The sequence below is a fragment of the Myiozetetes cayanensis genome, unplaced genomic scaffold, assembly GCF_022539395.1.
Source record: "Myiozetetes cayanensis isolate MyiCay16 unplaced genomic scaffold, myiCay2020 scf10, whole genome shotgun sequence".
Classification (NCBI taxonomy): domain Eukaryota; kingdom Metazoa; phylum Chordata; class Aves; order Passeriformes; family Tyrannidae; genus Myiozetetes; species Myiozetetes cayanensis.
Window position 1 is genome coordinate 21,225,675 of NW_026086605.1, and position 15,627 is coordinate 21,241,301.

Sequence of the window (15,627 nt, forward strand, 5' to 3'; positions counted from 1 at the left end):
AGCCCCAGAATCAGATTTATTCTCTTTTTAATTTCTGTGATGCTCAAGCACACTCAAGAGTTTCATCCTGTAGATTTCTTGTGCTTGTATCATTACCTCATTACCTGTTCAACCATTAGTCCTTCTGGACTATGTGCTATGTAAGGTTCAAAGCACTGTAATTACTTTAATTGCTATTGCTGCTTACTTTTAGCAACATCAAGTAGTTTAAATAAGTTGTTTTCTGAGACTCCTCTTTTACATATGGGTGTAATTCTGCATTGTAGTGTCCCGGTGGAGAACATTTGTTTGAATGATAGCACCAGCTACCAATTAATTTTAATGGTTTCTATATTTAACCATTCAGCAGTTTAATGGATTTCTGTTTAGCCCCATCATTCACTGTTGTCTGTTTCAAGATGAAAACTCTAAGGGAGTTTATTCTCCATAGTGTATTGGTAAACAGTGTCACCAGTGTATGATTTTCAGTGTTTCCAGTTATCTGAGAAAAAATTTTGTGGCTTCTGCAGATTTCCAAACCATATTGTGCCTTGGTAAATCACTGCCATCTTTGTTGAACACCAGTTGAACAGCAGAAGAGGAACTGAGAGCTCATATTGAGATACTGTGGTTGACATTGCAATACTTTGCTTTGCACATCTTGTCTACAAAGTGTGGTGTGTGAAATGTATTGGATTAGTTTAATGTGCTATAAATTCTCAGGAAAAGTTTGTCAGAACAAATGAAAACAGGATGGTATTTTCAATACAATTACACATTACCAGGATTTGCTTTCTGTGAATTGTTGTGTAACATTAATAAAATGCCGTATGTATGTAAGGTACATCAAGGGCACTGAAATGGATGCAGTTTCTGTCTTGTACAGTTTACAAGTAGCTAAATATAGGAGTTGAAGACAAATCAAAAACTATAGGAAACTGGGAATGAGGCTTAAAATAAACACAAACATCAATCAAATCACATAGAAAAAACATAAAAGATTTTTGGCCATTAATAAAGTATGAAGTTATGCTATGTATATTCTAAATTGTGTTATTTGACACAGTTCAAATTTGCTCAGATCTCCTACTTGAGCTAATGAATAATTAAAATGCTCCTGCTTGATTACCTATTCTCTTGGTGTTTGAATAGTCTCCAAGAAGAACCCTCTTATATATACTTGTCCTTCCTATACTTGGCAGTGAATTCATAAGAAGACTTTGCAACCTCTCATCCTAATGTTACCTTTCCCGAGTAGGTCCAACTCCTTCTTTTTCCTTCTGAAAATCTTCTTATTGATTAGGCCCTACTAGTTTGGTCCCTTGTTAATTAATTTCTTGACTGGAGAAATATAAGTAGTTCATTTTGTTTAGTCCCTTTTGTCCTAATACCCTTTGCACCTAAATTGGGGCACCCCATTTTTTAGTTGTTTTTTTTTTGTTCTTTGATTGAAGTGTTGGGATTGTACCTCAGATGTCTGAAATCTATGGCAGAAACAAGATGACAGTTGATTGAGACACCTGGTGAAATTTCTAGAAGTGTCTTTTCGTCTCTTTGGATTAGATCATCAATGCATTTAGGCTATTTTGCTCATGTGCCTAGGCCCTATGTGAGATTTAGACCTAGGAAATGCGGATCAGTTTTGTTCTTCCTATAGCAATATGGGGCATGGGACTAACTGCTCTGTAATTGAAGGCTATATAGCCCTACCAGCATGATTCTTCCTCAAAGTTATTTGAACATCAGTTTTTGTTGTCTTGCTTGTTCTGTGCCTATGTTTTACAACAGTTTATTCTCCTGAGGACAACCTGCTACAATCTAAATTAAATCGCTGGGCTCTGTATGGGCACATCAGGGTAAAGAGGTAGGTAGGTGTCTGGGAGGCAGATTAGGTGGTCCTGTCTGTCACTGTGTGTTCCTGCATAAGCTGTTCAGGCTATCCTTGTGAATGTCTTGACTAGAGTTATTGGCAGTAGTTTCCCAGCTGCTACAAACTGTTTCATGAGTGTTTCCAAGAACAATTCCCCATGGTACTCATTGGTCTCAGATTGCTGAGGCTCACATCACTAACACCTTATTTAGGGCAGATAAGCAAACAGGGCAGACAGTATTTCTTTTTAAACCTTGCAGTTTGTATTGTACTTTCATGTTGGTAGTGTTCACATTTTGTTTCCGCGTCATGGACCTGTCTAGGACTTGGTTGTTAATATACCTGTTTGCTTTTTTCAACCTGTCTTCTTACTACCGCTGTCTATACTTAATTCAGCAGAAGATGTTTCTGGCCAAAGGAAGGAGGTGTTCTGTGTGTGAAGTAGTAGTTTATTGAAGGTCCTTTTTGTGTCTGCTTCCTAACCTACCCTCTTACTTCTCTTAGGCGCAGGGACCTTTGCTCACAACTCAGACAGTGGCAGCTGAAAGTCATAGATAATGTTAAGAGGGGTCAGCACAAGAAATCACTGGAGAAGCTCTTTCAAGGTTTCAAGCCAGCTGTGGAAGCCTGTTACTTCAACTGGGAGGAAGCTTATCCCATTTCTGGGATTACATATAGCAGCACTGACAAGAAGAACTCATTCTGTTGGGTAAAGGCCATCCAGCACAGGAGCTGCCGGTTGCAGTGTTCAGAAACTGCCTGTGAGGCCGGTAGAACCCATGGACAGGAGCCTGGGGGACCATGTCTGCAGCCTGGGGACAGGCTGCGACCGTCTCCCCAGGAGCCAGCAGTTCGTCCAAAGGAACTTACTGGAAAGCGGAAAGTTGTCTCTGAAACACCACAGAGGGTTCTGAGACGACTCTCAGCAGAAGGGGATAAAGCTGTGTATAAGACTGCAGTGAGCAAAGCAAAGTTGCCAGTGAGCAAAGGCTTGACCAGTAAACATAGTGGGAAACGCCGCATGAGCAGTGAAGACAGTTCCCTGGAGCCAGACTTGGCAGAGATGAGCCTGGATGACAGCAGCTTGGCGCTGGGGGCAGAAGCCAGCAACACCTTCAGTTTTACAGAAAGCCCACTGAGCAGGAGCTACAGGGATGCCTTTGAGGAGGATGGTGGGGTGTACTTCTCTGAGGGACCTGAGCCCACTGTCAGGAGCAGTTCCATGGCCAAGAAATTGCCCAAGGATCCTGTGGGGGAGATGGGCAGTGGTGATGATGACCTGCCTTCTGCAGATGAGAACACTGGTGGTGTGAGCCTAAAGCCAGAAGAAGTGGGAGAGAATGGTGCAGTGGGGGGAGGGGATGATGGAGAAGAGGAAGATGATTACCAGGTGTACTATCTGAATCCACAAGAGGTAGCCAAGGAAGATGATGACAAAGCTGAAGGGGGAAATGAGGAGGAGCAGGATATATTTGCTGGTATAAAGCCTCTGGAGCAAGAGAACCGGATGGAGGTGAGTTGAATCTGTGAGTTCAAAACACTGTTTTGTGGTTTTATGTATTATATAAACCACGGTCTCACCACCCTCCTAGCTGTCACACTTAACCTAGCGTGTTGTTAAAGTGCTTAATTATAATGTCCTCATAACCCATTTTATCATAAGGTATCTACAGTCTTAAGGCAGTGGTAGCATATATCTGTTTCCCACAAGCTTGACTCGCTGTTTCTGTGCTAACTGCAGTTGTGTCCCAGTTTTAGCTAGTCCCATCTCACACTCCAGGATTTACAAACATAGGCAAAACTGTGTGTACTTTTTATGTAATGTGCTTTTTTATGCTCTTGGAAACAGCAAAATTGAGCTGGAATTAAAAATAAGTAAGACTGAGACATGCTCAGCAAGAAAAATTTAAAGCCCACCATGTAAGCAGAAATTCTCTGGAAGGGGAAGCAGTCTAAATAGACTGTGTCAGATTCCTATAATAACCACAAAATATGTTTAGAGCTTGCAACTGTATGAGCAAGCAGCTGAATGGAAATGGCATGAAGTTGTGTCAGGGCAGGTTTAGATGCTAGGACTCTTCACCCATGAGACTTTTCACCCAGAGGGTGGTCAGGCACTGGAATAGACTCTCAGGGAAGTGGTTGTGGCATGAAGTCTGACAGAGTTAAGCAGCATTTGGGCAATGCTCTCAGGCACATGATGTGATTCTTGGGGTCTCCTGTGCAGGGCCAGGAGTTGGAATTTTGATGATCCTAGTGGGTCCCTTCAAAGTCAGAATATTTCATGATTCTATGAAATATTTATAGTCAGTCAGTTTGGGTTTTAGGTTTTCTTTTTAGTTATTCTCTGATCTCTTATATCACTTGGGAGACAGGATGGGACTTAATCACTGAAGAAAAGGTGTTTTAGGGGAGCGCTTCAAGGAGCGGTGGTGAAGGCACAGGCAAGGAAGACTTTGAGAACAACACCTGCTGCTGAAGTTAAACGTGAATTGTGTTTGCAGAGTCTTTGTGACAACTGGATTTGAGCACGCTAACTCCAGGCTGGCAGTATGGCTTGCATGTGACCATCTGTTCTTTCTTGCAGATCCTGTTTGCCTGTGCAGAGGCCCTGTATGCACATGGATACAGTAACGAAGCTTGCCGCTTGACTGTAGAGCTTGCCAGGGACCTACTGGCCAACCCTCCGGATCTCAAAGTGGAGCAGCCACCAACTAAGGTAGAGAGAAAGCTTGTCTAGTTTTGGAGCTAGAGAGAAAGTTGTAAGGAATATGTGGGATGGATACAACAGCATTCCCAGGCATTCCTCATTTGCTGTGATTCAGGGCCCTTCACTGATGCTTCCTCAGGATTGAAGTCTGGATGTCATTAATGTGCCTTATCACTCTGTGTGTGTGTATGAATAAAAGGGAGAAAGAAAGTAAGAGGCCTTTCAGCAGGACTTGTAGTCTTCGGGAACTTGAGATTAGTTAAAAGCTGCTTCACTTCTCCTTATGCTTCAGAGACAAGCTTAGTTTGTCTGTTAAAAGCTGCAACTCTTTTAGGAATCTATTTTAAATCAATTGAACAAAACACTGTATTTAACATCAGCTTCAAATGATATTTTGTTTAAGAGATATGTGCTACTGTGTGCTATGAGGTTATACAGCAGCCATAAGAAGTTAGTAGTTTTGCTGTTTCAGTTTAAGAGCATTTGAGAGGAAAGAAATAAGTATAAACTTCTGGAAACTCACTTGTAGTGACACTAAGCAGTGTTTGTTGTATGGAATGGCTCCCTTGGAAGGTACAGGCATGCACAGCATCAGTACAATAGTGGACTTGTCCACAGGCCAGCTCTTCTGCTGTGTTGTGCTGGAGTGATATAGGGGAACTAATTATGTTCAGCAGTAACCACTGGAATTTGAGATTCCTCTGCAAAGGGAGTAAAATTTAAATGTATTTCATTCTTTCTTCTCTTTACTAATTATTGCAAATAATAGGGGGACAAGCACAGAGCATTTAGGATATTTAGGAAAGTGTCCTGTGACAAATTCTTCCTCAAACAGGGCAAAAAGAACAAGGTATCAACCAGCAAGCAGACATGGATGGCAACAAACACCTTGTCTAAAGCTGCTTTCTTGCTGACTGTGTTGAGTGAGCGTCTGGAGTACCACAACCTGGCCTTCCAAATAGGAATGTTTGCTCTGGAGCTGCAGAGACCACCTGCTTCTACAAAAGCTCTGGAGGTATGAAATAGCTCAGGAAGGCGGTATCCATAAACAGCATTGATCTGCTGAAATGTGCTTGCTCACCTCATTCACATTTCAACTCCTAAAGCTTGGTTGTGCTTTTATATGTTTCCTTAAAATTGTTTGCAGTGGGACTAAATGAATTGGTTGGACATCCCATTAGCACGTGTTGATCTGCAAGAAAAATGATAAGAAACATCACTTCAGTGCTGTTGTTACCTTCATTGATAGGAAGCTTAGACCTCCTGTGGCAACAGGTCTTTCATTTCATATGAAGCTATAGGCCTGAAAGTATTTAAATGAGTACAAAATCTGTTATGAATATATTATTCTGATTAGAACAGTTTACTTCTTATCTTATATATGTCCCCAGTTTGCTTCTCTAATTTGGGAAAACTAAAACCATCTGTAAATAGTTTGTCCATGTTTCTGTTAGTGACATGGTTTGAAACTTATTCCCTAGGGTGAATTAGTGTGATTGTTACATATTTGAAAATTGTTACTCTTGCTGATATCTCATTCATTGGCAAGTGAGCATATGCACTGTGGAAGCGTATTATTTTGGACACTCCTTGGTGGCTATTGGGATTCCTGTTTAGAAAAATGAAGTGTCCAGTTAAGACCTTGTCTGTGTGATTTACAGCCACCTTGCTTTTCACTGCAGCGTTGTTCAGTCCCTCAAGATGTGTATTGTTGCTAGATATCCACCAACTACACCGGTTACACTAATTATCTGTACTTTTTAAGGTCTGATCATAAGATTGTGAGATTGACAGTCACTTGCTACCTAAAAGAAAACAATTACTTTTGCATGTTAAGAATGGAGAGAATACAGGAACAAAGTAGTGAAATGTCTTCATCCTGCTGGCATGTGTGCTGCCATCCTGGGCCCCTTCTGCTGATCAGTCTCTGTTGTCTCCAGTGGGTACATCACTTAACATAGCATCCTTTCTTCCACTGGCTTATCCAGTCAGACTCTTGTGCTGATGTTCTTAGCAAAGCTGATACCTTTTTCCAGATACAGCTGGAGTCATAATTAGAGTAAAAAATTTTGTGTATAAATATGAAGCAAGACTGTTATTAGATTTGAAAACCTTTTTTTTTTTTTTTTTTTTTGTGGAGAGAATGGTAAAGGTAGCTAGGCTGTCAAGAATTGCTATAATTTAATAATCCAATAAAAAACATTGCTGTGCTTTATATGTTGGGAAAAATGGTCTGCTACCCACAGGGCCTATGCTGTTGACAACTTCTTCTGTTTGCTTGTGGATACTACCAGGTGAAGCTGGCTTATCAGGAATCTGAGATTGCAGCCCTCTTGAAGAAGATTCCCTTGGGCACCAACGAGATGAACACTATTCGAGGAAGAGCTGAAGAACTGCGAGAAGGGACATTATGTGATTACCGTCCTGTCCTGCCTCTGATGTTGGCAAGCTTTATATTTGATGTCCTGTGCACTCCAGGTACTGACTGCCTTGGCTTCAGTGTGTGCAGGGCGTATTCTGAGATGCCAGGTCTTGAGGAATTTTCAGAGAGAAATGGTCTTCTGTATTAAGAACAGCCTAATCTTTATTCTTTTCTTGTGCTTCCCTCCATGTTGCTTTTGGAGTACTTTGTTCCCCAGTGGAACTGTTTCTGCTTCTGCTTGCGTTTGAAAACGACTGGGCACTTACCACATTTCAGCACTCAGTGTGTGTTTGTAAAATAGTTATAAATGACTGACTTGGCTGCTCTTATGCTGTTTATAGTAAGAGGAAGCTAATATAAATCTTAGTATTTAAAAAAGAACACAACAGCCTGGGATTAGAAGACTGACTTGACAATGTACCTGGAGCCTTCTGAGGTTAGAAATGGAAAACAACCCCATAAGGTTCTGTGGTCTTGAAATTGATACAAGGCTAGGAATAGGACCATGAGAAGGTCTGCAAATTCAGAAAGCCTCAGAAATGTCTTTTGCTTTGAGATCTTAGCTTTGAAAGCTGAATACTAATTCTGTTGTCTTCTTTCAGTGGTTTCTCCTACAGGCTCTAGACCCCCAAGCCGTAATTGGAATAATGAAATGCCTGGAGATGAAGAGCTTGGTTTTGAGGCAGCTGTTGCTGCTCTTGGTAAGAATCTTTTACAAGAAAAGTCTATCTTCATCCATGTTCTGTATCCTGCCCCATTTTGAGTGGTGAGAGTTAGTAGTTCATTCCAGTATAGTGCAGAAATGAAAGTGTTTGCACAGTTTGCCAGTACCAGATGCAGAAGGATTCTACATGCCAAGGTTGAGGTGTCTTTGCAAAGCTGTGAAAAATGGAAGGGGAATATGGGATGAGAACTCAATGTCAAAGTAGTAACATGAATTTTAGCTTTCTGCTTGCTCTTGTCATGGAATGTGTAGTGCCTGGACTTTAATGAAGATGGACAGTTTTAGAGAACAAAAGGCAATCATTTCAAAAGAGGTTAGTCTTAGTGGAAGACTAGCAGAAGTGCTTTCAGACATTGTCATATAATTCAGGATTGCAGCATGGTAGTATATTCTTGCTTCATTTATCAGCTTCAGCAACAAAGCAGTGATTATATATATGTTATGTTGACACCACTGCATGCCTGTTCTATAGCAGTGTGCAAAAAGGAATACAGTGGATTAAACAAGGCCTGTTCTCAGTTGCCTCATCTTTGAAAGGAGGAAGATGAGTTATTTATGGTGTGGGAATGCTGGCTTGTAGCATCTGCAGAAACAAAAAAGTTTGTTTTAAGGTAGGGTTATAGGCTTGCCTTGACTCTTCCTGTGGCATATTAATATCTAGTTGTTCTGACAGTTGTAGTGGACAGCAGCTCCTGTTTATTCATGACCTCTTTCTGAAGTTAATAGAAAAATAGGGGGGGAAGGTCTTTTGCCTGTAACAGTGGGGTGAATAAATTAGTCTGAGGTATAGATAGTACTCAGGATGTAGTGTAGTCCCATAGGCTCCCTTGTCTCTTCATCCCCTCTTTTCTGGCCTGCAGGTATGAAAACAACTGTCAGTGAAGCAGAACATCCTCTGTTGTGTGAGGGCACGCGAAGGGAGAAAGGGGATCTGGCACTAGCCCTGATGATCACTTACAAGGATGATCAGTCTAAGCTGAAGAAGGTGAGTTTCCCTTTGAAAGGGGAGAGAGAGATGGAAAGCAGATTGTGTTTGGGTTTTAATGGATTTGATAGTTTAACCAGTGAGCATAAGTTGCTGTGTAACATACTGATGTTTTACAAGCTATATTGTGGTATTTATGTTCTTCCACTGATGCAAAATCTAATTGTGCAGTGTGCATTGCCCTGGAGAGGTACTCTTTCCACAGGGTTTCTTAAGGTCCAGTCGGGAGATGTGTTGTCACTGCTTTTATTGCTTTTGTTTGCCTGCTAAAACAAGTCCTTTCCCAAGGGTTTTCAGTGTGAAGTCTGCATGTGGCCTGGGGATTGCTTATGTTTTGCTGCAGGGATGTTGGCTTGCAGAACAGTATTATCTAGCTCACCTCTTTCATATATCAGTTCAGTATACTTGTGTCTTAATTTCTCGTGCAAAAGAGAGGCTAAAACTCAACCCTTCCACCCCAAAGGGATAAAAAAAAGATTGAAAATTGCTGATGCTTCAGAAATGGTTTTATTAATCTTTTATATTCACAAATCCTTCTACACAACAAGAAGTATATTATTAGTGTCTTTCTGTCTCCTAAAGTAGAACACTTCTGCTATACTCTTCTCTAGGGAATAACAGGGACGCTGTGATATCAAACATCTGCAAATAAATGCTCTGTCGGATTTTTGGTATTCATTTCATGTGGAAAATGAACAGTAGAAATGAACAAACCTGTAAAATGTTGTCACACATTGTTCCCCAGTTACATAATAAATTACGACACGAAAATGTTACTGTAGGCCATAGAAGAGAGTTTCTCTCCTGGCTTTGCCAGTTTATCTGTAATGTAGGACAGGATTTTCTGAATGGTAAACACAGAATTTTTGTGATTTAAACGAGAACATCTAATTTAGAGTGCTCCATTCTGTCCTTGATGTATCAGAATTACTTCTTTTTTGTGAGTTTTAGGTACTTTTCAAGTAAAGGCAGTGGTTGTTTCAAGTGAAAATGGAGATATTACTGAGTATGAATGAATCTTTGCTTCCTCATGTAATGCAGATCACATGGCTCTCAACTGTGCATTGCTGATCTTCAGTACAGGAAGATGATGCCTACTTTCTAGAGAATAAGCATTTTGTTTTTTGTTTTCCTCCAACAAATGGAATTTATTGTCCACCAGGAAGTTGATTTGGTACTTTCCCTCTTACCCTTCTGCTGAGTGCCTTTGTTTGTTTCCTTGTTGTTAAAGATTTTAGACAAACTCCTGGACAGAGAGAGTCAAACTCACAAACCACAGACGTTGAGTTCCTTCTACTCATCCAGCAAACCTACAGTTGCAAATCAAAAATCTCCTTCCAAACATGCTGCCCAGTCCACTGCAGCTATCCAGCAGCTTCCAGGGACTTCTGTCACTCAGCAAGCTGCTGTAAGCACTGCAGTCCAGAGCAGTCCCGAGAACTTTGTGGAGAAGAGTGCGCAGGGTAAGAAGTGCTTTGTAAGGGCTATGCTAAAACCTTTCTGTTTTAGCATAATAAAGTAGTCAGAGTGATTATATTGCCATCTGGCTCCTTGGTTACTAGAATGTCACTCTGCTGTTATCTCTTTGGCTCTATCCATTTCTATATACATTCTTGTTGCATAGAAATTCAAGCTAGTTTTCAGGTTGTCCTATCTTGAAATAGTTGTGTAACCAGTTAAGATAAAATTACTGTGCCTCTGTCTCTTAGATTTTTATCACAGAAGTGCAGGATTTCAAAAAGTTACACACTAGTCAGGTGCCTTTATGCAAGATGGATAAGTGAGATTGCTGAAGGTTGTTAGAGATATATGTGTGTGGTTTAACCCCAGCCAGCTTGGTTTAACCAAGCACCATGCAGCTGTTTGCTTACTCACCCCTGGATAGGATGGAGGAGTGAACTGAAAGAATACAAGTGAGAGAACTTATGGGTTGAGATAAAGACACTTTAATAGGCAAAGCAAAAACTGCACACAAATAAAGCAAAACAAGGAATTAATTCACTGCTTCCCATGAGCAGACAGGTGTTTAGTCATCCCCAGCAAAGCAAGGCTCCATCACTCTTAATGGTTACTTGGGAAGATGAGTGCTATAACTCCAAATATTCCCCCCTTTTTCTTCTTCCCCTAGCTTTATATGCTGAGCATGGCATCATATGATATGGAATATCCCTTTGGTCATTCGAGATCAACTGTCACAACTGTGTCTTCTCCCAGCTTTTCTGCATCCCAAACCCACTCACTGGTGGGATGGTATGAGGGGCAGAAAAGGCCTTGACTTTGTCTAAGCTCAGCTCAGCAATAACTAAAACATGCCTGAATTATCAACACTGTTTCCAGCACAAATTCAAAACACAGCCCAATCCTAGCTGCTATGAGAATTAACACTTCCCTAACCAGAACCAGCACAATGTGGTTTGCTTCAAGCTGCGCTTTCATATTGGTGGCAGACATCACATACAGCAGCATTTGGTGGAATGTAAGTGCTCTATTAACTGTTCCCAAAGATATCAGTACTAGCTGAGGATGACTGCAATAATAATAAAATTTTCCATAGTTGCAGCGTATTTTCCAAATCTTGAGTTAAATATTCTGACCTGGTGTCAGATGATGTGCTTAGTACTGAAAGAAAACTGAGATAATCCTGCTCATAAATACCATTTATTTTATGAAAATCCTGCATCTTTTGATATTTATATCTTTTAAATCGCTATGAGTGATTTTAGAGCTACAGAAACAAATTATAACATTTCCCTTGTCACTGTCCGATTCCTGCAGAAAGCTCTCAGAGGTCCCCCTGTGAGCCAGCTGCGGAGGCCACTGTTTTGAAACAAGAAGGAAAGGTCCCCAGTCGTCTGGCCCTTGGAAACCGAGGTGGATACAATGGGAGATGCTGGGGTTCACCTGTCAGGCAAAAGAAGAAACACACAGGTGAGAATGGACTAGCTCAAACTGCATCTGGTGCTCTGCTAGACAGTCTGCTGGGGTTTACGCCTTGTTCTTTTATTCACACAAGAAAGCTGGAGAGGGACTTTTAACAAGGGCACTTACTGTTATGACAAAGGGTAATGGCTTCAAACTGAAAGCAGAGAGATTTAAATTAGACATTAGGAAGAAATTCTTCACTATGAGGCTCTGGAACAGGTTACCTGGAGAAGTGATTGATGCCTCATCCCGGGACTGTTCAAGGCCAGGCTGGATGGGGCTTTGAGCACCATGGTATAGTGGAAGGTGTCCCTGCCCGGAGCAGGGAGACTGGAACTGGATGATCTTTGAGGTCCCTTCCAAACCAAACCATTCTATGATTCTGTGATTCCACTTGTGAACCTTTCCTGGACAACAGAAGCAGTTGACTGTCTCTGAGATGTTTGACATGGAGAAATAGGATTTGCTCCACAGATTTCCTGCCCCTTTCTATATGGCAAGTTACTATACCTTTCTCACACCGGTTATGTTCTGCGTGATGGATTGGATACCTAGAGCTGATTGATTGCTGGACTCTGGGAGTGGAGTACTGTGCTCCTGGATCCAGAAACAAGTTCAGAGAAGCTACTGCCTCTCTGCACTTCTCTTGGGAAGGGTGTAAGTTAGGGGCTGAGGCTGTGAAGATTGTACAGCATACACCAGAAGGGTTTTCTTCATTCTCATACAATCTGTGAAACTTGACTTTGTATGTATATTTGCTACTTGTTGTTGCACTCTGCCACAAAGCTTGGCAGATGGAATGAGGCGCTGTGATGGCGCAAAGGGGGAAATAACGATATGTTGTTCTGGGACTCCTCTGCATTTTAATCCAAGAAGTACAAAATGACACTGATGTCTGTGGCTGAACTGATTTAATATAATCTCTTAATTTGCAATGAGTGCCTGGCAACCATAAGGCTTTTACATGACTGATCTTAGTTGGTTCTGCAGGTGATATGGTTCAGGGTTTACTTACCTGCATTGCTTTTACCAATCCTGGTGACATTTGTGCTGGTTCTGGTGTTGTAGGCATGGCTAGTATTGACAGCAGTGCTCCTGAAACCACCTCTGACAGTTCTCCAACGCTCAGTCGGCGTCCCCTGCGTGGGGGATGGGCAACAGCATCCTGGGGCAGAGGACAGGACAGTGACAGCATCAGCAGTTCTTCAAGTGATTCGCTGGGATCCTCCTCTTCCAGTGGCAGTAGGAGAGCCAGTGGAGGAGCCCGTGCAAAGACCGTGGAAGTTGGCAGGTAATGAATAATACCAATGCACAGAGGCAACCTCTTGACCTGATCTCAGGGAGCTAGCGTGTGTTGCATCAGTTTACTGGGAAAATTTGCTTTGTTTCCTCTGGACCCTAAGGACAGGAACTCTGCACTCCAGCTAACAAACTTGGGGTATTTGTTGTCTGAAAGATTCCTCTTTCTTCTAGGTATAAAGGGAGGCGTCTGGAGAGCCATGCTCCTCATGTCCCAAACCAGCCCTCAGAGGCAGCTGCTCACTTCTACTTTGAATTGGCCAAGACAGTCCTTATCAAAGCAGGTGGAAACAGCAGTACCTCTATCTTCACCCACCCTTCCTCCAGTGGTGGGCACCAGGGACCACACCGCAACCTTCACCTCTGCGCCTTTGAGATTGGGCTGTATGCACTAGGGCTGCACAACTTCGTGTCTCCCAACTGGCTCTCTCGAACTTACTCCTCCCATGTCTCTTGGATCACAGGTTACAGCAAAACTTTACTGGGGAGCTTACTTTTGGGCAGGAAGGGTGGCAGGGAGGCAAACTTATTCCTGAAAATGGTGATACCCCAGTGATTTACACAGTAGTGCTTGCTTTTGGCCTGGAAGGTTCTTGTGACCTCTTTCTTCACATTTGTACTGCGACAAGCCCACTTCTCACACAGAGACTGGTCTTCTCCTTCAGGGGTATGCTGAAGAGACAGAACGTGCTCTTTGGCTGTGTTCAGTGTTTCACTTTCCTCCTCCTTCTGTTTGCACCCAAACATACTGCCTATCCATATGGCTTCTAGGGGCCTGAAAAACACACCCTTGAAAATTCATGTTTCCTGATATGATGGAAATAGACTGACAGTCCAGACTGGTTTGTGGGTACTAAAATCAGCTATAGCAAGTTCCTTCCACTATTTCAAATACATCTTTAGCTTACCTTTGATAATGGTATTCTCAGTCACCACTTGTTTATTGAGGGCTCTTGTCTGTCACGTGTTTTGGGAGGAAGCGCCTAAATTTGACTTGAATTGTAAGGGAAACAGCTGGGCTCTGTTGCTGCTCCTGAACGAAGTGAGGAGTGCACCTACTGTTGAGGGAGAGCTGACTGTAACTGTGCTGGGCATACAGTGGTGTGAGAGTCTTCTCTCTTCCTCTTAGGGCAGGCCATGGAGATCGGTAGCGCCGCCTTGAACATCTTGGTTGAGTGTTGGGATGGACATCTCACTCCCCCAGAAGTGGCATCATTGGCAGACAGAGCATCACGGGCCAGAGACTCCAACATGGTGCGGGCAGCTGCTGAACTGGCACTCAGCTGCCTGCCTCATGCCCATGCCCTGAACCCAAATGAGATCCAGAGGGCTCTGGTGCAGTGTAAGGAACAGGTGAGCATCATGTGGCAGCTGGCTAGTGCAGCTATTTTTAGCGTCAAGGATGTGCTGCTGTTAGTTGTGGGGTGGACTCTTTAGCTACTGCACAGCCTTAATCCCAATTCTGTGTATTTCTTATGTTTTATGAATAACACTGGTCATTCTGCTGCATAACAGCAGAATAACATTTGTTTGGTCATTTTAGAGTGCCCTATAGTTTTCTCCTGTTGTCTGTCTCGCATTGGCCTTGCAACCGGACTTGTCTATCTCGCATTGGCCTTTTTAGCCACCAGCGCGCTTGTAGCAAGCGTGGGTAGAGCCCTTTCAAATCTTCGTTCGCGAAGCCTAGCCATGATGATGATGATAGTTTTCTCCTGTTGTAATGTTTCCTTCTTGTGTTTCTGGTTTTACGTTCTTAACTTCTGCTTTTGTTTCACTGCTCCCAGGACAACCTGATGCTGGAAAAGGCCTGCATGGCAGTAGAAGAGGCAGCCAAAGGAGGTGGTGTGTACCCAGAAGTCCTGTTTGAAGTAGCTCATCAGTGGTACTGGCTTTACGAACAGACTGTTGGCGGGACCCCAGCCCAGAGAGAAGGTGCCACTGGCTGCAGTGCCAGTGGAGCACGGGCCACGTCGGAAGCAGCACGTGGGTTGGCAGACAACCGAGTGACCTCGGAGCCGACCACTGTGACAGTGGCAGCTGCAGTAACTGCAGCAGCAACGGTCATGCCAGTGATCTCCGTGGGGTCGACCATGTACCAGCAGCACACTGTGGCAGGGCCAGCAATGGCACATACACACACGCAGGGTCTCCACCCTTACACCACCCTTCAGACTCACATCCCCTGTAATCCCCAGTACATTGGACATACTATCCAGCACATGCCACGCCCAGCTGTCTTCCCGGTCCCTGGCTCAGCGTACCCGCAGGTGAGTTTTGACTGTGCCTTGTTTGTTTACTGTGACCTTGTTGACTGCTTCAGAGGGAATATGTCAGGCTGGGGAGAGCATGGGGCTCAGACCTGCCATGACTTGAGATCTAGCTTCTGCTCTCACTTACTTGCCAGTTGTTGGCACTTACTTTGGCCTCCCAGCTCAAATATGCAGCCTACCGTGGCTGCATTTAAAGTCTCAAGAGAATATAAAATATAATACATCAATAGTTTTTAATTTTCATTGCTCTATAGTTTTTCAGAAGGCATTGGGCAGAAAGCTTTTCTTCTTGATAGCTTGCAGGTAAATGGAGACTACAGAGGGAAAACCAAATAAAGGTTATTTTAACCTTTACCTATTTTTGAAGGTCTTGAAGTGGTTTTCTGCAAACTGATTGGATTTTTAAAGGGAAGAGGAACAAGCAGATGTAATGCTTATGTGGTGCA

General features: G+C 42.8%; 1 protein-coding gene across 1 annotated transcript in view; it reads left to right on the forward strand.

The window, feature by feature from the left end:
• The window catches only part of ZSWIM8 (zinc finger SWIM-type containing 8), a 60,361-nt gene that overhangs the window by 37,503 nt on the left and 7,231 nt on the right, over positions 1–15,627 (forward strand). Inside the window, exons 10-21 of the mRNA XM_050336254.1 lie at positions 2,354–3,362; positions 4,437–4,568; positions 5,395–5,574; positions 6,854–7,037; positions 7,584–7,682; positions 8,566–8,690; positions 9,922–10,153; positions 11,466–11,618; positions 12,681–12,903; positions 13,086–13,375; positions 14,041–14,264; positions 14,696–15,178. Coding sequence (XP_050192211.1) covers positions 2,354–3,362; positions 4,437–4,568; positions 5,395–5,574; positions 6,854–7,037; positions 7,584–7,682; positions 8,566–8,690; positions 9,922–10,153; positions 11,466–11,618; positions 12,681–12,903; positions 13,086–13,375; positions 14,041–14,264; positions 14,696–15,178 — 3,334 coding nt within the window. The remainder of the gene's footprint in view (positions 1–2,353; positions 3,363–4,436; positions 4,569–5,394; positions 5,575–6,853; positions 7,038–7,583; positions 7,683–8,565; positions 8,691–9,921; positions 10,154–11,465; positions 11,619–12,680; positions 12,904–13,085; positions 13,376–14,040; positions 14,265–14,695; positions 15,179–15,627) is intronic.